At 58.7% G+C, this 18001-nt stretch overlaps 3 protein-coding genes across 6 annotated transcripts; 1 reads left to right on the top strand and 2 right to left on the bottom strand.

The window, feature by feature from the left end:
• The first annotated feature begins 2991 nt into the window (after nt 1–2991).
• On the top strand, nt 2992–3541 carry DPM3 (dolichyl-phosphate mannosyltransferase subunit 3, regulatory). The gene is made up of 2 exons (XM_021681994.1): nt 2992–3085; nt 3189–3541. Exon 2 carries the CDS (start codon nt 3194–3196, stop codon nt 3470–3472), a length of 279 nt encoding a protein of 92 aa, XP_021537669.1. The 5' UTR covers nt 2992–3085; nt 3189–3193; the 3' UTR covers nt 3473–3541.
• Nucleotides 3542–3982: 441 nt separating this feature from the next.
• On the bottom strand, nt 3983–6770 carry SLC50A1 (solute carrier family 50 member 1). 3 transcript variants are annotated; one of them, XM_021681997.2, is made up of 6 exons: nt 6703–6770; nt 5821–5898; nt 5563–5686; nt 4826–4987; nt 4448–4567; nt 3983–4363 (listed from the first exon to the last, which is right to left on the bottom strand). In XM_021681997.2, exons 2-6 carry the CDS (start codon nt 5880–5882, stop codon nt 4262–4264), a joined length of 570 nt encoding a protein of 189 aa, XP_021537672.1. In that variant the 5' UTR covers nt 5883–5898; nt 6703–6770; the 3' UTR covers nt 3983–4261. The 3 variants fall into 3 exon arrangements, with proteins under 3 accessions (XP_021537672.1, XP_021537670.1, XP_044772182.1); XM_021681995.2 differs by lacking the exon at nt 6703–6770 and adding an exon at nt 6198–6350; XM_044916247.1 differs by lacking the exons at nt 4826–4987; nt 6703–6770 and adding an exon at nt 6198–6350.
• A 519-nt stretch (nt 6771–7289) lies between these two features.
• On the bottom strand, nt 7290–13099 carry EFNA1 (ephrin A1). 2 transcript variants are annotated; one of them, XM_021681998.1, is made up of 5 exons: nt 12895–13099; nt 9426–9721; nt 8469–8534; nt 8281–8331; nt 7290–8117 (listed from the first exon to the last, which is right to left on the bottom strand). In XM_021681998.1, the coding sequence occupies exons 1-5, from the start codon at nt 12984–12986 to the stop codon at nt 8005–8007; spliced, it is 618 nt and encodes a 205-aa protein (XP_021537673.1). In that variant the 5' UTR covers nt 12987–13099; the 3' UTR covers nt 7290–8004. The 2 variants fall into 2 exon arrangements, with proteins under 2 accessions (XP_021537673.1, XP_044772181.1); XM_044916246.1 differs by lacking the exon at nt 8469–8534 and having other exon boundaries at nt 12895–13083.
• Between the last annotated feature and the right edge of the window lie 4902 nt (nt 13100–18001).

Below are 18001 nucleotides of genomic sequence, written 5' to 3'. Positions count from 1 at the left end.
ATTATATGCTAAATTGGTATATTTTTTAAATCTATTTCTTCACTTTTTATTCTGTTCCACTGATCTAAGGAGAGAAGTGCTATACTGGATGGCAGAGTTGGCAAGCTCAGAAGTCACATTATGTGGGGTTTGCCTCAGTGTTCTCATTTGTCAAGTGGAGATAATAGTACCCACTTCAAATGGTGGCTGTGAAGACTGAATGAGGTCAGGCACATAAAGTGCTCAGCAAAGTGCCTGGCGCAAGGCAGTCAGTCAATCAGTGCATGTCAGTTGCCATGATGATCCCTCTCTGCCCCTTCCTGGACCAGGAACCAGGAGGGTGAAATCACTGAGCACCAAGCCTCGAGAAGGATGGCATAGCTCTGCTACTCACTATCTGCAGGATCTTGGGCAAGTTACTTACCATTCACCATCTGTCTGTTCTAGCTGCCTCATTTATATACGGCGATAGAAAAGTACCTACTGCTGCATTCTGTGAAAATTAAACACGACAATGTGCCATAGGGCACGACACATCATAGCCCTTCAATGAATGTTTATTCTTTGGCTGCTGATTATTATTATAATGCTATAATTTATTATCTATCTTTATGTGTTGTGGGGCAAGCCCCTTCTCATTATCTTTCCCCAAAAACTGTTCCGGGGAGTGGTAATCTTTCAGGGCCAGGTCTACTGTGGATGATCAAATAGAATTTCTGGATCTACAAAGCTGACATCCATCCACTGAACTGTGCTAGAAGTCTGGAAGTCAGGTGAGCAACCAGTAGGGTTTTAGATGGAATGGGGAAGCGAGTAGAGTGGGGCTTCGAAGTTCATATAGCAAAAAAAAAATTTTTTTTAAGATTTTACTTATTTATTTGACAGAGAGCACAAGTAAGGGGGGCTGCAGACAGAGGGAGAAGAAGAAGCAGGCTCCCTGCTGAGCAGGGAGCCAGATCGCAGGACCCTGGGATCATGACCTGAGCCAAAGGCAGATGCTTAACTGACTGAGCCACCCAGGCGCCTCCCCAATTTTTTTTAAGTGGGCTCCACATGGGGGGCTTGAACTTATGACCCTGAGATCAAGACCTGAGCTGGCATCAAGAGTTGGACGCTCAACCAAGTGAGCCACCCAGGCGCCCCTCATATAGCAAATTTTTAAAAATGTTTTTGTCTTTTTACTTTAACAAAGGAATTTACATAGTTTAAAAAGCCAACTAGTTTTACAAAGGCACTTAATGAAAAATACCAGTCCCCTGTTCCAGTTCTCCGAACTCCGCACGTGCTGCTCTGTAAGCCCCTCCTGGGATTCTTGGCTGCTTCCTTGGTACACCTCATATTTCTTAGTAATGTGCTCATATTATTATTTCATTTCTTCCATTTTATTATTTTTTTATTTAAGATTGTATTTATTTATTTGACAGAGAGAGAGACAGCGAGAGAGGGAACACAAGCAGGGGGAGTAGGAGAGGGAGAAGCAGGCTCCCCGTGGAGCAGGGATCCCGATGCAGGGCTCAATCCCAGGACTCTGGGATCATGACCTGAGCCGAAGGCAGACGCTTAAGGACTGAGCCACCCAGGCGCCCCTCATTTCTTCCATTTTAGATATAATTGACCACCTGCCATGGAAGATGAGGCTATGGTTCTCTTTATCCATGAGGCTCCTCATAGCCTCCCCTCCCTCACCCACTCAATTCAAATACATCCCAATGTTTACTTAACTCAGTATCAGTGCTTACATTATTAGGGCTGTGAAAATAGTCTTCACAGCTGAGTTATGTAATGTCCTTACTAAGACTATGTGAATCTGTAAAAACTGCTTTTGTTAATTAACATCAAAGACATGAGACTGAGAAACTTCCTTCTCTAAAATCATGCAGGCACTCACTTTGCGATTTGAAATCAATCGGTGAGAACTGAACATCCCACTCTGGCCTAGAGGTCTGAGCCAGGCAGGTTACTTTGACACAGAGAAGCAGCCTCCATTTCCAACCTCCTGCAAAGCTTCAAGTGGAGGCGTCTGGACGCAGCACTCTATGTTTATCTTAATTAAGTAGTTATCTATTGCATAATTCTCTAAAATTAATTATCTTAATTTTGTAGTTACCAAGTGGACCCTAGTCCACTTCTCAGCCCAGGCTTGCTGATGCCTTCACTTACACTCCCGCTTAGCTCGAACCTGTCAAACACATCCTTCCCCACCTCCTGCAAGGGCCCTGTTTCCCCTGTACGGGGAGTGGCCCGCGGTTCCCCTGGGGGGTGCTCTCTCGCAGCTGCGTGCTGATCAGCGGCAGTGATGTCCAGGGAGACCCTTGCCAGGCAGGCTCTTGTCCGCGCCCTTTCTTTGTGAGTCTTTTCCCCGATGTTGGTAATTGCCCGACTCTTCCCTTACTTGGTTTTCCACGTACCTACCATGGATTCATGCCTAAAACTCCTCTCTCAATACCTTAAACTCACTTTTCTTTCCTTGAAGACCCCTCCCAGAGCCCCTCTTCCTTGGGCTCCAAGCTGCACTGTTGCTCCGCTGCGGGTCTTTATTAAAGGGTGACATCCTCTGTTCTAACAGCTATCTCGAGGCGTCACGGTCAGCGGTCAAGGCGTCCGCTTTGGGGCCGAGTGTCTGCACCGCTGCATTTCTCCGAAGGCTATGACGGTGACCAGGCAACGTTGCAGTGAAGGAAAGAATACGTGAATAAAGTCTAGGGGGACCCAGATTACATTCCCATCTTCTCGCAAAGTTTGAGGGTGTCCTCAGCAGGACGCCAGCCAGCGTAGAGCGGGGTCCTCACGGACAGCGCTGCACCGGAGCCCCCGGGCACTCGGGCCGCCGTCGGAGGCTCTGCGAACGCAGCCTAGACGCAGGCGGCGGCTGCCACTCCCCCGGGAGCCACCGCGGGGACTACAACTCCCAGAAGGCCGCGCGAGGCAGAGCGCGACGCCGCCGCGAGGACTACAACTCCCAGAAAGCCGCGCGAGCCGAGAGATCTTCGGGACGCTGACGTCGGAGCTGCGCCGGGCAGGGGAGAGGGCGGCGGGGGTGAGTGCAGGCTGAGGGCCGAAAGCGGCGGGCGAGCTGGGCGAGAGCGGCGCCGGAGCGGCCCTGAGGGTAGGTGATACGGAGGGTGGGTGAGGGAGACAGAGAACTGGTCTCCGATGGAGGGGGGTAGCGGGGCGGAAGGGGCCGCGAGCTCTGCTTTCTCTCCCCGCAGTGCCCATGACGAAGTTAGCGCAGTGGCTTTGGGGACTGGCGCTCCTGGGCTCCACCTGGGCGGCTCTGACCACGGGAGCCCTGGGCCTGGAGCTGCCCTCGTCATGCCGGGAGGTGCTGTGGCCACTGCCGGCCTACTTGCTGGTGTCCGCCGGCTGCTATGCCCTGGGCACTGTGGGCTATCGCGTGGCCACTTTCCACGACTGTGAGGACGCCGCCCGCGAGCTGCAGAGCCAGATCCAGGAGGCCCGAGCCGACTTAGCCCGCAGGGGGATGCGCTTCTGACACCCCAACCCCATTCCCACCGGACAGCCTTTCCTCCTGCCGCCCATTAAAGAGAAGCTTATTTTCTAACTTTGTTTTGTTTATGGAGAGCGGGAACTGGGGATTCTGTGTACCGGCTGTGGGGAAGCGGGGGGTGGGGGTGGGGGCGAGCCACCTTCCTGAGGTCATCTCCGCTTTTATCTTTGCATCCTTACTTGTGTCCCTCCTCCTTTTTGCTCCAAAGGAGGCAAAGACCCCTTCTCAAGGTCTCTCGAGATGGAAATGTCATTTCACTTTCTTGGTCCTTTTAACCCTCTCAGGAAGGACTTCTTGAAGTCTTAACTTCTGTTCTTCGTAACACCCAGGCTCTGTTCTTTGAAGGCCTTCCTAGGTCTTTCCGACTTCGTGGTTCCTTCAAATACCTCCTCTGAGCCTACCCCAACCCGTGAACAACTGTGGATCAGGCAGTGCACTTCTGCCCTTCACCAAGCAGGCAGGTTGAGAATCACCAGATAGAGACTAAGCTTTTATGGGCAGGGATAAGGAACAATTTATTTTAAGGCACATTCTAAGGATTTCACCACAACCTCCACAATTAAAAAATATAATCTATAAAAAATAAGTGATTCATCTCCCAAGTCCCAGTCAATCTTCCAAGCAAAACGCTTTCTTTGGTCCCTCGATTCTCAGAGTTATCTTTTTCTTTTCGACAACCCACTGTGCTCATGGAGCTGGTCAGCAGAAACAGCTGCAAGGAGCTCTCTTTGGTAGCAGGTTGGCATTAGGTGCCCAGTGGTCAGGTGAACTGCCTCAGGTTTGCAAGAGTGGATAGTTCCTGTCTTGCTCCTGGGAGTACTTCCAGAAAAGCCAGAGGCGAATGAAGCTGGTGAGGATCCCTGGTAGGTTGGGCACCTGAAATCACAGGGGCTGCTATGAGGAGAGGAGCTCATTTTCCACCTTACACACCTGTCAGCCATCCCTCTCTGTTGGGCTTACCATGATGTAGGGATCGCCTAGCCGAAACCCATACAGGGTCCAGGAGGCAGAGGTGAGGAGGGTGGCAATGGTGAGTGGGAAGGAGAGACGCCGGGTTGATCTCGTCTGAATGATCTTGGCCTACAGAAAAAGGATGAAAGACCCCTATCCCAGACACATCCCAGAGCTCCCACTTGTTTAAGAATGTCCTCAGAAAAAAGGTCAAACATCCTCTCTGATCTTCTGTTACCCAGCCTTGTCCTCTTGCCTCCCACTCACCTACCTCTACTGCCCTGTCTTTCAGGATCTTCCTTTGGAGTGTAAGCTACATACAGTCTCTGGCTATGGGACCCTGACCCGTCTTATCTCCCCCACTTCCCTGGACAGCCCCCGACTCACCAAGTCAGCCAGTGGTGAGAGGTACATGCTGATGGTGAAGACACTGCAGAAGAGGCCCAGCTGCTGAAGCCGGGCCTCAAGGTTGGGCACCAGGAGCCAAAAGTAGCCAAAACCCAGGAGAAAGACCCCCAGCAGGGTTGCAGTCTGAAGGAGCACCGGACGCTGCAGGGGAGAGAGCAGCCGTACTTCTAGATGTTTCAGGAGCCCTCTCGGACTCTCCTGCTCCAGTGGGGGAGCTGACCTTGGGCTAAGCCTCAGTATAGCAGTTGCTGCAGCCTCTTTCCCACCAGTGACAAACACATGTCCCATCCACCCACAACACTAGAGGTTTCTAGGAGAGAAGCGTTTTGCTTTTGTTTTTGGTGTGAACTTGGTACACACAGTAGGAACTTAAATGCTGGTAGGATTGGGGAAGCACAGCTAATCAACTCATTTCTCAGGCACTGGCGCTGACTCTGAAGGAACTATCAGAGACAAAAGCCCATTCCTCTCAGCTTGTTGAGCAGCAAGGCACCATCAGGCTAGGCAGAACTACCAGCTTGCCAGAAATGGGAGGGGGTGCCCAATGTGTGGGTCTCAGAGGCTGGCTTCACGGAGGAAGGAGGACTGCAAGGCTGGAGGGGCCTTCCAGGAAAAAGTGGCAATGCCCAGCCTATCATAATCTTCTAGGAAGCAGTGTTTACTCTGCCAGCATGGCAGGGTGAGCAGCAGATGTGGGTCCAAGGGAGGGTCTCTACCTTCCGAGGGCAGTAGTGCAGATACACCAAGATATACAGGGTCTGAAGCACAGCACCCGTGGCGTTGACAAAGATTAGGGTCCCGTCACCCTTCAAGGCCCCGTAACTCATCCAGCTCAGGTTGCTGCAGGGTGGACAGGAGGGTCGTTCACCACGGGGATGAGGATGGGAAGGGGACCCAAGGGGCCTCTTCAGCGTTCCTCCTCCCACCTCCCCACCTCCCTCAACCTTTCCCGCCGCAAACGTCGTCCCTCTCACTTGATGTCCGTGGTAAGAAAGGGCAGGAACTGGACACTGTCCACGCTCCGGGTCATCCGCATTTGCCTGAGGTCCGAGCTGTAACGGGTCCCGAAAGCAGAGGTGAGAGATGGGAAGGGAGAACCGGGCTGCTGGGGAGTCGAGATCCTTGATGCCTGTGGTCGTCCCCGGACAACTGCAGGTCCCGGCCCCGCCCTCAGCTCTCTGGCCTGTCCCTCAAGTGCCCAGCCTCGCCCTTGTGCCCCGGATCCCTCGACCCGAATCCACTTTGACCCAGGTTTCGGATGCAGCCTGGAGCTGCGGCCACGTCTCTGTTCCCTCTCTCTCCCTTCCTGACTTCCAGGTCCTGCCCCAGCCTAGCCCGGCCGCGCTCTCACAGGCCGGTGGAGTACATGGCGAGGGTGAAGAGCACGCAAGCTCCAGAGAGGAGCGAGTCGGCCACGCCACCAGCCTCCATCTCCCCCTGCGACGGATCCGGGGCGCAGCGCCGGCGTCCACTTGCTGGGCCAGAGCCCGCGCCGCCGGAGCCCCGCCCCCGCGCCGGAGCCCCGCCCCCTCCGCTAGCTGCCGTCCGCCGGAAATGGACCCGCAGCCCCGCCCACGCGGGCGTCCTGCCGGAACCAGGTCCCGCCCCCCGATCACCAGGCCCCGCCCTTGCCGGTCCGGGCGCGCGGGAGGCCTGGTACGATGTGGCCTCTCCAGGTCCTGGCGGGTACCAAGCCCGGGCTCCGCGGACCGGCCCCGGGCACCCGCCGCTCCTCCCTTTCTGCTTACCCCTTGGCTCACCCGGACCCCAGCCTCAAGTCTCTTGCCCATGAGCCGTCGTGGCCGACCTTAATTGCTGGACATTTCCCGCCCCGGAGGCCCCGATCGCAACCTCACCTGCCCAGCCTTTTCCCCGGTTTGTTGAAGCCTCTTCCCAGTGTCTCCCCTAAATAAGTGGGCTTGCCGGGAATCACCAGTCTGTCAGGCGCCCTCCGCCTTCAGCCACACTGCCAACTTTGGGTGACTGGGCCAATCGGCTGGAGCACCTGTCACTGACGCCCTAGTCCAACCGACAGGACCTGCTGCTGGGGACTCTCCCTGCGGCCTCGTACAGCCCACAGCCCGCACGCCCCGGCTGCCCCGGCTGCCGGGTCTGTGGGACCAGGCGGCCTGCCGTGCGTCGGCTGGTATTCCCCGATGCACCCAACAGCAGGAGCAACCGGACGGTTTGCCAAAGCCCCGCGATGCGGGAGTGGAGTGCAGCCTGGAGCCCCCGAGACCGCAGTGCGGCGCTCAGAGGAGGAAGCACCCCACCCTGTGGTGCTAGTGAGGGGCGTGTATTCTTTCCAGATGGAAGGAAGAAAATTTAAACCCAGTTGCTGCCTGGTGTCCCACAGAGCCTAGCACGTGGCAGGGACCCAGTGGTCCTAAATTAGGATGGGGGATGGGGGTGGGGGGGGCAGACAAGCATGTCCAAATAAAGAAACACATCGCTTTATTTTTTTGTATAGAAAAACTCCAGTTGTAGAAATCAGCAGACACACATCAAGTTTATATACAGATCCTGTAGGCGTGGGTCCTGCCCTTGCAGCTACACTCCAGGCACAGGGTGGCACAGCCCCCTGCAGGCACCGCTCTGGGCAGTGCTGCCCCAGATGGGACAGGATGTGGTGCCTGGCTACAAACCTCTCCATGGCAGCTTCAAAGTCTTCCGGAAGCCTCAGGAGAGATGCTGGGTCAGCCCAAGCATGCCGCCTCTCCCGGTCTCTGGCTCCCAAGCATGGAACTGTCTCCTGCTTTTCCGTCGGTCAGTTCATCCAGGCATCCTGGCTCTCTCGGGAGGGGCATCTCTGCCAAGCTCAGTGTCCATCTGCATGACCCCAGGCCCCTTCCAGTTTGGCTCCCACGGTGCCCTCCTTAAGAAGCCACGTCTGCACGGCTTGTTTCTTTGGCTTAAGGGCAGGAATGGCGGGGAAAGGACTGTCCCCACTTCTTTGTCCCTCAGGGTGGAGGAAGGGATGGCACTGCCAGGCTTGCTGACCTCCTTTGGGTTGAAACCCTTAATCCTGACCCGTTTTGAGGCTGCTGAATGGCAGCTTGTGCATGTGGTGGGAATGGTTCCCAGGACAGGTGAGGGATGCCCCGCCCCGCCTCCTCAGCCCCGGTCCAGTCCTTAGGCTGGATGTGGCACACAGCCCTTCATGGGGTCTGCAGCAGCAGGAATGGCAGGAGCAGCACAGCCCAGGCAAGTGGGAAGAGGCGGGGGGCAGCACTGTGACCGATGCTATGGAGAACTTGTACCTCTGGGTCATCTGCAAGATGAGAGGGCAAGCGCCCCCAAGGTGAGTGGCCCTATATTGCTGGCACTGGCCGTCAGCTCCATGAGGTTTCCCCTGCCCCCACCTGGCAAAGAAGCCACCTCTGTACCCAACCTCTGTAAGCAGACCCCAGGCCCAATTTGCTCTGGCTACCTACCTGCCGGAAGTCTCTTCTCCTGTGGATTGGCATGGGCCTGAGGACTGTGAGCTGAAAGGCAAGGGCGGTGGCCGATCAGGGACTGTCCTGGGGAGGCAGGCAGGTGGAACTTCCCTGCCATCCCAGGTCACTAGCCCAGGCCCCGCAAACAGATGGAGGAAGGAGGCTCACAGGGCCCTGACACTCACTGATTTTGCCATCGACAGTCACCTTCAACCTCAAGCACTGGTCTTCCTGGTGGTGGATGGGTTTGGCTGCAAGACAAACCCGCGCAGAGCGTTAAGGGAGGAACCTTTGTTGGGAGAAAATACAAGTGCAAACCCTCTGGCTCTCCTCTCTCAGGCCCTGCTCACTTGAGCCCCTCTCTTCCTGCTCATCTGTGATTCTCACCTTCCTTGTCGTTTGCCCGCTTTCGGCCTCACGCTCAACCTCCCATTCTTTGCAGTGACCCTTGGCTTTGGAGGTGGCGGTAAAAGCACACAGACCCTGTCCTCTTGCCACAGTCCATCCTTCACTCTTCCCAGCCCGAAGGTGGCTGAGGCCTTCACACTATGTTCCCCCTACCTAGGCCCCACTGACCAGCAGATTTTCTAACTCTTGCAGCCCCGAGTGCTTCTCTACTACCCTTAGGACAAAATCCAAACTCCTTAGCACTTCCGAGGCCCCCATGATGTGCCCTGTCCACCTCTGCCCACTTCCAGGGTCCCTCCTACTGCAGCCAGACTGAACCATATAGAGTTCCCTGAAGATGTCATGCTCCCTTTGCACATGTCCCCTTGTGCCTGGCCAGCGTCTCTGCCTGTCCTAAGCTCTTGGGTCATCTTCCCCAGGAGCCCGTCTCTGAGCCTCCGGAGCCTGGCCGTTACCCACGTCATTCTCCCAAGGCCCCTGTGTCCGTGTCTTCATATCGTGCTGTGCTAATGGTGAGTCCCCCGTGTGCGTCGCTTTCCAGTTTCCTGGAGGATAGGGGCCCTACGGAGTTTTATTTATCTCTGTGCCTGTCGTGCCAAGCAGAGTGCCCCGTACACAGCAGAAGCTCACTCCACGCTTGTCATGTGAACGCATGAAAACAATTCAGGATGGGAGGGGCCGTGTGCGGCTCCGGGCCGGTCCCCGCGGCCCGTGTGCGAGCCCTGAGGACTCACAGATGTAGTAGTAGCTGTGCCCCTCCCTGAACTCCTTGCCCAGGGTGAAGGGCGTGAAGCGCTGGAATTTCTCCGACAGCTTCTCGGGGCCGTGCCTGGCGCTGGGCTGGGTGCACCGCCAGCGAGCCTGGTCCTCGGACTGGGGCTGGCACCGCTGGTACTCCTCGCGCTCCACCAGGTACAGGGTGTACCGCTCCCTGGCGGCGTCGGCCACGGTGTCATCCTCGTAATGCGGACACAGGATGTCCAGGTAGTCGTTCAGCTGCACGTGCACCGTGTAGTCCTCGTTCCGGAACCTGCGTGTGCAGGGCGGGAGGAAGCAGGCCATCACCGGGAAGCCCGGCTAGGGCTGCAAGCTTCCAAATGTGTCCTGGCCCCCCGCATTTCACACTGGACCCCCACAAAGATTCTTCAAGAATCTCAGCTCCCAATATTTACTGATCTTGACCTCTTCGGTGTCTTTACACCATCTTCACACACGCCTGCGCCCATCACTCCCTCTAGTTCATCCTCTAAACAGTGCCCACTTTAGTATCCTTCAGGTACCAAAGCACTTTGCATAAGCCGCAGACATTTACCCATGGACGGGCTACTGACTGTGTCCTTAGGTCACTCACCCTGCTCTTCTCCCGGGAGCATTTCCCCAAATCTGTTCTCCCAGTTACTCCTTTAAACGTTGCTAGCCCTCAATCTGAGACCCTCCCAGCCTGCGGGCATACTGCAATGGGGGTCTAGGAAGCCCTGCTCTCCTAGCTGCGCTTACCTGCTCTTAGCCCCCAGCACACCTACGGCTTGGGGTCCCTCACTCCTGGCCTTTCCCCTGAGCCCCTGAGTGCATTCACTCCCGCCCCCAGCACACCAGGCCCGCAGTAAATCCCCCTTCTAGCTCCTCCAGTTTAGGCTCAGGCCTCCTTGTCCCCTTCTCCCAAAGCACCCCAAACCTCCCAGTCCCTTTACCTCCAAAGCCACACTTCACCTCCGAGGAAGGAGCTCCAGAGCTGCTGGAGTTCTCGGTGGGAGGCCTCCTCTCCCACCCGCGATCCCAGGGGCAGCCAGCTCCCTCCCGCAGGCCCCTCGGGCTCCAGCCCGGCGGCCCCAGACACCTGGCTCCAGCGGGGGGCGGGGTGGGGTCCTGGCGGGGGAGCTGCCTCCCACCCCCCCCACTCCCGCCCCCTCCGAGCTGGTCAGCGACTCTAAATTCCCCGACGCTGCCAGCCAGGCTCAGCAGTGCTGGCTGCCAACCGAAGCTCCGGCACAGGTGGGGGGAGGGCAGGAGTTCGGACGCGAGGCCCCTGGGGTGGGCACCCCCTGCCCCGTCCGCGGGACAATCCCCCCCCCAACCACCACCGCGGCCCGGCCTGGGGGCAGCCTGCCAGCTCTCGGCCCTGGCTACCCCCGGCTCCTCCCCCGGGGGGGGGGTGGAAGAGGGAGTTGGGGCGGAGGAGGGGGAGGGGAGGAGGAGCGCGCGAGCGAGGGAGAGGCTTTTAAAATTCCTCTCTGGAGAGATAAACATAGAAGCCATTTCAAACAGGTATTTCAGCTCTCGGCCTGGCGTCTTTCCCCCATTCCCGTGACGGGCACTGACTCATTCCTCATCCACCTCTGCCACCCGCCCCAGCATTCATGAGAACCTGTGAACGTTTACCTTGTCCAATGTGCGTGGCCCCCCAGACCCCAATGCCAGGACTTGCCCCGGGCTCGGTCCCCCAGGCCTAAGGAGCTGGCAGGTCTGAGTGGGTGGGTTACGTGCCCCTCCAGCACCCGGCAGGCTAGCGCCCAGCTCACGGCAGCCCCGCCCTTCTCCCCAAGCTGCCCCCCCCCCCCCCGCCTGGAACCTGGAGATCCCGCCGATGCCCACTACCCTGAGTCACCCAGGCCAGCCTCACCCCCGCCCAGCTCATCGCCACCTCATCTGTGCTTGCAAGCGGGCCAGCTCGGCTGCCTGTGCATTGCACTCTGGCTGGCTTCTCTTCAATCCTGGGATGGTGGAGTGTGTGTGTGTGCGCGCGCGCGCGCGCGCACGTGTGGCCAGATGGACAGGGCAGAAGCTGTGCTTGGTGGGGGCACCCATTACTCCCCCCCCCAGTACAATCTGTTCCACTAGGCTCCTCTGACCCTGGCTCCCCGTCTGGGAAAGGGGGGCAGCAGCGGCGTCAGGGAAGGCGGAGAGGGGGGGCAAGGAAGAGGCTCCTTCCTGAAAGAGAGGAAATCTGGGAGCTTGGGAACGGAAAAGGCCAGGTTCCCCCCTCCCTACTCATGGCTTCCTGCCCCTCCTCCTCCTCCAGCCAACACCTGGCATGGGCATAAACAGGGACTTCGCTCTCTCCCACTAGGACAAGATTGGATCAAGGAGGTAAAGAACAGGAAGCAAGCAGTGAGGTGGAGGGGGCTGACCGGGCTGCCCCTGTGGCCAATGGGCAAAAGGGCACTGGCCTCCTGCGTTGGCAGCTGGCTGTTCCCTCCCCGACCCACAAGCCCCAGCCCACAGACCCCCCACCAGGCAATGTTGCCACAGGGTCAGAGGAAGCTGGCACAACACATTTCTCAAGGGGCGTGGGGGGCTGGCGTGCTAGGGCTGCGGGTGGCCAAGCTGAGTGAAGTGTTTTTCCTGACCCCAAGCTGCCCAGACCTCCTCTCCCTACTCCACCCTACCCCCCTCCCCCATTTTCCCACAAATATTGTTCCCATAACTTCAAAAACTCAAGGGCAAGAACAAAGGGTCCAACCGGGCTTCTTCCTCCCAGTACCATTTGCCTCCCAGCCCTAAACCTGCCCAGGAGAAATTAACTCCTTCCTGCCCAGAGCCCTTTGTCACCCTTTTAACCCTTCCCACTCCTTCTGAACCTTTCCCATGCCCCCCCTCCCCCCCCCCCCAAATCTCCTAAACAGGTCACTCCCTCAGCCTACCTACACACAGCATGTGCCCCACTCGTGCCACCTCGGAAGATCCCTTGTGTGTGGAGGGAAGCTTTCCAGGCTCATCTCAAACACAGAATGCAGACGCTTAAAGCCAGAAGGCCAGGTCCCTCCTGAGGGGTCCTCCCAGGATTACAAGGAGCATTCTGCTTACGCCTGATGTCACATCAGGTACCTGTCCGGGTGGGCACATGTCCAAGTGACACACAGAAGCTTTTGTGGTGGAAGGGCCTAGAACAAGAGCCCTGGCCGGCAGAACTGTTCAGCAAGGGTCCCTCACTTCAGAGTAACAGAGGTACCAGAGAGACGGAAAGGAAGGGCAGAAAGAACCCTGTGCAAGCAGTCACGGACAGGTTCCTGCCCAGGGGTGGGGTACTCCCAGTTATGGGAGAGAAGTGAGGGGGAAAAAGTCTACGGAATCCCTCCCGCCTCTGGTCACCGCCCCAAGACTCAGGTCAGGGGCTGGCAGGCACAGTTACCCGGGCAGGAGGGGTTAGGGGGTGGGCAGTGCCAACCGGGCGCCCAGGCTGCCGGCCGGAAACTCGGGGCTTACTTGGGGTTTGAACTGTTCCAGAAGACGGTGTGGCGGTCAGCAGTGGCCAGACTGCAGCACAGACCCAAGAGCGGGGCCCAGAGGAACTCCATAGCGCAGGGCCTGGCCAGGCCGGGCGAGGACGAGGGGGGCTCCTCGGGGTCCTGGTTCCCGCGGACTGTCTCAGCGGCGCACTCGGCCCCGCGAACAGCTCTGGCCCCTCCGCCGGGCGACTCCGCCTTTTGGGCCAGCACCGCCCACCACCCGCCCCGCCCCGCCCCGCCCCGCCCGGAGCGCGGCGGCCCCGGGGCTTGGGGGCTGGGAGGTGGAAGAGGGGAGGGCAGGGGAGCGGAGCGGGATCTAAGCGTCTGCGGGGACGAAGGTGCTCTGCACCGCGAGTTCGCTCGCTTGTGGGTCTGCATGCGGCCCCGTGGGCCTGTGCGGGGCGCTGGGTCTGTGTCCTCCGGCTCAGTGGCGTGCGGGAGAAGGGAACGAGCTGCACGTGCAGGTCTGCGAACGCGCGGTGCGGGACCCGGCTGTGCGGCGCCGCGCGCGGGTCTGGCGGGGTGCAAAGTCGTCGACAGGGCCCGCACCTTTCCCGAGCCTAGCACACCCAGGCTCGGGCGCCCGCGTTCTCACTCTCCTCCCACCCGCCTTTCCCGGACTCCGCTCGGCTGCCCCTCCCCACACACGCGGCTGTTTGTTTTTGTTGGGTTTGTCAATGTTGTCTTTGTTCGGGAGATTGTGTCATCGCCTAGATGCCGGGAATAAAGTGCGACCCTGTGTGATCAAGTGTGTAACGTGTGCGGCTGGGGCTAAGGGCGCCTCTGCCCATCATTAACAGCGCGAGGGAGGGACACTCGGGCTCCTGGTCCGAGGGCGTTCTCTCTCTCTCGTTTCTCGTGCGCCAAAGGGCGCTGAGGACGTGTTTGTGTGTGCGCGCGCGGGCGCGAACGCACGTGTGTACGATGCGAAGGGGCTTTGAATGCGGACTGTGAGAATCGGCATTCACCAAGGGTGGCAAACTGTAACCCCACATGTGCATCTGACATGTGTAAATACGTGTGATGGCGCGCGAGTGCGAAGGCATGTGTGTGTAGCTTCCAAGCCCCGTGTGCGGAAGCGCGTGCAGCTCTGGCGTTCGTGTGCTAATGTTAGCGAACGGCGTGTCTAGACGGGGGAAACGTGCACCGGCGAGCGGGGCCTGTGGGGAGGGGCGGGGGTTCGCACCGCGGCCGCGGAGGCTCCGGGCCGGCGGGCCCCTCCCCCTCGCCAGGCGCTCACAGCCGCTGGACTTGGCGTCCCCCACCCTGCTCCCCGCCGGAATCTGCTGCCGTCTGGAGCAGGGTTGGCGCGAGCGAGGACAGGTGTTTGCCGAGGCTCGTGTGTGCGTCTGGAGCGGGAGGCCCGAGGCCGTGTGCCTGCGTGCGTTTCGTGGTTTCTGCGTGTCACAGAGCGGCTGTCTGCGCGCGCGGCTGGAGCTGCGGGTGTGTGCGCCTCCCTGGCCGGCCCTTCCCCGCCGCTGCGCATCGCGGGAAGCCGCAGACGCGGGGCTCCCGGCCGCCTCGGGCCCCGCTCCCTGCAGCCCAGGCCGTTTCATCCTCTTCTTTTACGGCCGGGCCTGGCGACAGCGCCTGTAATTACACGCGGCCGCGACGCCACTGCCAGTCGGGCGCAGAGGTCCCTCGGGGGAGGAGCCTGGGGCGGGGAGGGCCAGCGCTGGCCTCCGAGGGCCGCAGGCGGCGGGAGGCGAGACCCGCCCCGCGGACTGTAAACACCTCCGGAGCGTAACCGAGTGTCTGGGTCCGGCCCGGCTCGGCGCACGCCCCGGGCCCCCCCCCCGCCCCCCCCCCCGCCCCCCCCGCCCCCCCCCCCGGCCGCGCCCAGCTCGGCGGTTGCAGACGTGAGGCCCGCAGCTCCCGCGGGTCCGAAGTCCAGCCGCCCACCAGCCCCAGGGCGGCGCCTCACGCGCGCTTTGCTCACCTGAGAGGACACCTGGGTGTGGGCCTCCTACGTGCCTCTGGCGAGATCACCCGATCCCCGCTCGGGTGTCCCGAGAATCGCAGCTCCCCGGGCTCAGGGTGTCAGTCCGCGGCGCCATCGCCCGCGCCTGCCCGGCACCTAGCGCACGTGGCAGTGGGTCCGTACGTGTTCGTGGGGGGAGTGAAATCCCTGTGGAGTGAAGGGGCCGAGCTTCTGCGGGACTTACTGCTCTGAAAAGAAACCGGGAGAGGGTTATGGAGGGGACGGCTGGTGGTAGCTGTTCAGAGAGGGCGGCCCTGGGTTACCCGCAGCAGGAGACGGTTTGGGGCACATCCCGCGTTTCTCGACCGCGGGGGCTGGGGGCGGGAACGTGTGGGGTCCCTGGGCTGCTCCGCTCGGCCGGGCAGGTCCGGGCGCGCTCAGCCCAGCCCGGCGGGGCCACGTCGGTTCCCGCTCTGCCTGCGTCTAGGGCTGGGGCAGGGCTGGGGCGAGCCAGGTGGGGGGGCCTTCCCCGGCTTGGCGCTGTCCCCAGTATTCTCACTTCAGGCTTTGGTCCCATCACTCTTCGATCCGGTATTTGTGCGTCGGGGGTCGTTTGTCAGACTTGATGGGGCACCTCAGGTGCGGGTGTTACGGGCACCCGGGGTTAGGGTGAGTCTAAGATAAAATTCCTGCCCTTGGGAAGCCCCCAGGCCAGTAGGGGACATGATAGACAAGCCACCATTGATACAACAAACGATAGGGGCTGTAGCCCCGGCGGCAGTCCCACCGCGGCCCTCGCTCGCCCCGCCGCCCCTAGAGCCGCGGCGACGCCTGCTGGACCAAGAGGAGGCCTGCAGGCACCGCGCGATCCAGGGGAGCCCTCGCCGGCCTCCCCGTCCCAGCCCCAGCCTGCCCGGGCGGCTCTTGTCTGGCGCTCGCCTTGGACGGCCTGTCCCCGCTGAGTGGTGCGTCTGTGTTGGCTCTCAGCACCGCTACCCCCAGGCGAACATCTGTGCTCAGTGGGGGAGCTGTCTGCGGTGGCTGTCTGTCTGTCTGTCTGCCCGTCTGGGAAATTCCAGAGCGAGTCCTTTTTGGGAATTCCTGAGGTACAGGATTAGCCCTCTGAGCGCCCCAGGGCAGGCCCCGCCTCTGGAGAGAGGCGCTGTCCACCTGCGGGGGCGGCGCACTCCCTCCTCGAGGCGCCCTTTCCAGTCTGGAACAGGCCGAGCTACTTGGTTGCCACTCCCTTGCTGAGCACCCTGTGGTTTGAGGTGGGGAAGGCCAGGGCCACCGTGTCCCCAGGCGCCGTCTAACCGGGCGCAGCCCCGAGGGCAATGGGGTGAGGCGGGAGGGGGCTGTCCGCTCCGTCCATGTTCTTTTGAAAAATAAGGGGTATGTTTCCCACTTTATTAGTAATGTGTGCATATTTTTCACAAGTTGGAAAATAGAGAACAGGAGAATGAGGACTGGGGAAGCACCAGGCACTGCTAGCGTCTTTGTGTCTTCCGGGCCCCCCCTTGCTTGAAACTTTGCTTGCTTTCAGATGGTGTGATAAATATGACTCATGTCTATTGTTAATTCCTTTTTTCCCTTTTAGCTTTGTAACAGAAGACATTTCGCATGTTATAAACTCTTTGTAAACAATATTTTTAATGGCAGCATAATGTTTCATTAAGTGAGTGTCTCAGAGTCTGCCTGTGTAATGAGGCTGCGTGGAAAGAAATAAAAGCATGCACACACTCAAGCACTCCTCAGTTGCTGAGCAGAGCTTATTGCCCTCTTAGAACCTACAGATGATCCTGAGATTGACTTCCATTCAATAAGCGTTTATGGTGCACCCACTCCAGATGGGGGCTCTGGATGGGGGCTGGGGGCTTAGTGCAGGACAATAGGCGGGGACCCTGCTCTTGTGGAGCTTACATTTTACATGAAATCTGGATATCTGCTTTCTTAGATTTTGGAGGATATCATAGATGTGAGAAAATGTGTTTGATATTGCCAAATGGAAGCCAGATTCTTCTGACCACTGGTCCAATTCTCTTACTGAGGGCCAAGGTGACCAGAACCTCATGGATCTGTCCCTCCCCCAAATCCAAGTCCAGAGTTGCGGGGGTGGGGTGGGGTGGGGTGGGCAGCAGACTCAGAGAGAAGGTGGAGTTCTTCCCTTGGCTGCCCACTGCGGGGGAGGCGAGGCTCAGTAGGATGGGCAATGGGGGGGGAGGGGAGGCTGGGCAGGATGGGGAGTGAGCAGGACATGGAACAGGAAGGGCTGAGGAGGATGGGATTGTGGTTTCTGCACATAAAGCACCAGAAGGTGTTTTGTACTGCTGCCTTTTCCACCAAAAACTGACTAATCACTCCTGTCAAACACTGTGCTGGGAGGTGCTGGGGACTCTGGAGTATATCCTCGCCCTAAAGTAATTGAGTCTACTGGCAAATATATAATTAGAATATAGGCTAAGAATGTAATACAGGCGTGAGACAACAGGCTGGGGGCTCCCAGAGGAAGGAAGGTTTATTTGGGTGAGGAGGGCTTCACAGAGGAGGGGATATTTGAAATGGGTTTTGGAGGATAAGTAGCCACTCACATTCAGAGGGATGGGAGTGTGTACACCATTACTCTGGGGTAGCTGCAAGTACAGAATGGGTCTGGGGGAGTGGCAGGAGATGAGAGCAGAAGGTATTTGGGTGCCACGTTACCAATGGCCTTGAATCCATGCTCAGGATCTTGAACATTGTTCTGTAGCTCCCGGATACTTGAGTAGGAAACATAAGCAGATTAGTATTTCATTTTATTTATTTATTTATTTTTAAAGATTTTATTTATTTCTTTGACAGAGACACAGCGAGAGAAGGAACACAAGCAGGGGGAGTGGGAGAGGGAGAAGCAGGCTTCCCGCTGAGCAGGGAGCCTGATGCGGGGCTCTATCCCAGGACCCTGGGATCATGACCTGAGCCGAAGGCAGACGCTTAACAACTGAGCTACCCAGGCGCCCCCAGATTGGTATTTTAGAAAAATCACTTGAGCAGTTAGAATGTGGGTCGAGGAGGGAGCTCAGAGGTAGGGGGGCTGGTTAGTTCCAGTGCGAGTGTGGGGGGCCAGGGGCCAGGTTAAACAGTGGAGGGGAGCTAAGCCACAGATAGGAGGCAGGGGGGAATCTGG

The sequence above is a fragment of the Neomonachus schauinslandi genome, chromosome 6 (genome assembly GCF_002201575.2).
Source record: "Neomonachus schauinslandi chromosome 6, ASM220157v2, whole genome shotgun sequence".
Taxonomy (NCBI): Eukaryota; Metazoa; Chordata; class Mammalia; order Carnivora; family Phocidae; genus Neomonachus; species Neomonachus schauinslandi.
The sequence above is the reverse complement of the archived record's forward strand: the minus strand, read 5'-3'. Positions and strand labels throughout refer to the sequence as shown.

What these genes read in the sequence shown, in the direction of transcription:
- DPM3 (XM_021681994.1), top strand. Translation starts at nt 3,194, where the DNA reads ATGACGAAGTTAGCGCAGTGGCTTTGGGGACTGGCGCTCCTGGGCTCC.
- SLC50A1 (XM_021681995.2), bottom strand. Translation starts at nt 6,277, where the DNA reads ATGGAGGCTGGTGGCGTGGCCGACTCGCTCCTCTCTGGAGCTTGCGTG. An exon ending in TTTCTTACCACGGACATCAA is followed by an intron (nt 5,687 to 5,820) that starts GTGAGAGGGACG and finishes TCCACCCTGCAG; the next exon opens with CAACCTGAGCTGGATGAGTT. An exon ending in TGCACTACTGCCCTCGGAAG is followed by an intron (nt 4,988 to 5,562) that starts GTAGAGACCCTC and finishes TCTCCCCTGCAG; the next exon opens with CGTCCGGTGCTCCTTCAGAC.
- EFNA1 (XM_021681998.1), bottom strand. Translation starts at nt 12,986, where the DNA reads ATGGAGTTCCTCTGGGCCCCGCTCTTGGGTCTGTGCTGCAGTCTGGCC. An exon ending in GACTGTCGATGGCAAAATCA is followed by an intron (nt 8,332 to 8,468) that starts GTGAGTGTCAGG and finishes CTTGCCTTTCAG; the next exon opens with CTCACAGTCCTCAGGCCCAT. An exon ending in GGAGAAGAGACTTCCGGCAG is followed by an intron (nt 8,118 to 8,280) that starts GTAGGTAGCCAG and finishes CTCATCTTGCAG; the next exon opens with ATGACCCAGAGGTACAAGTT.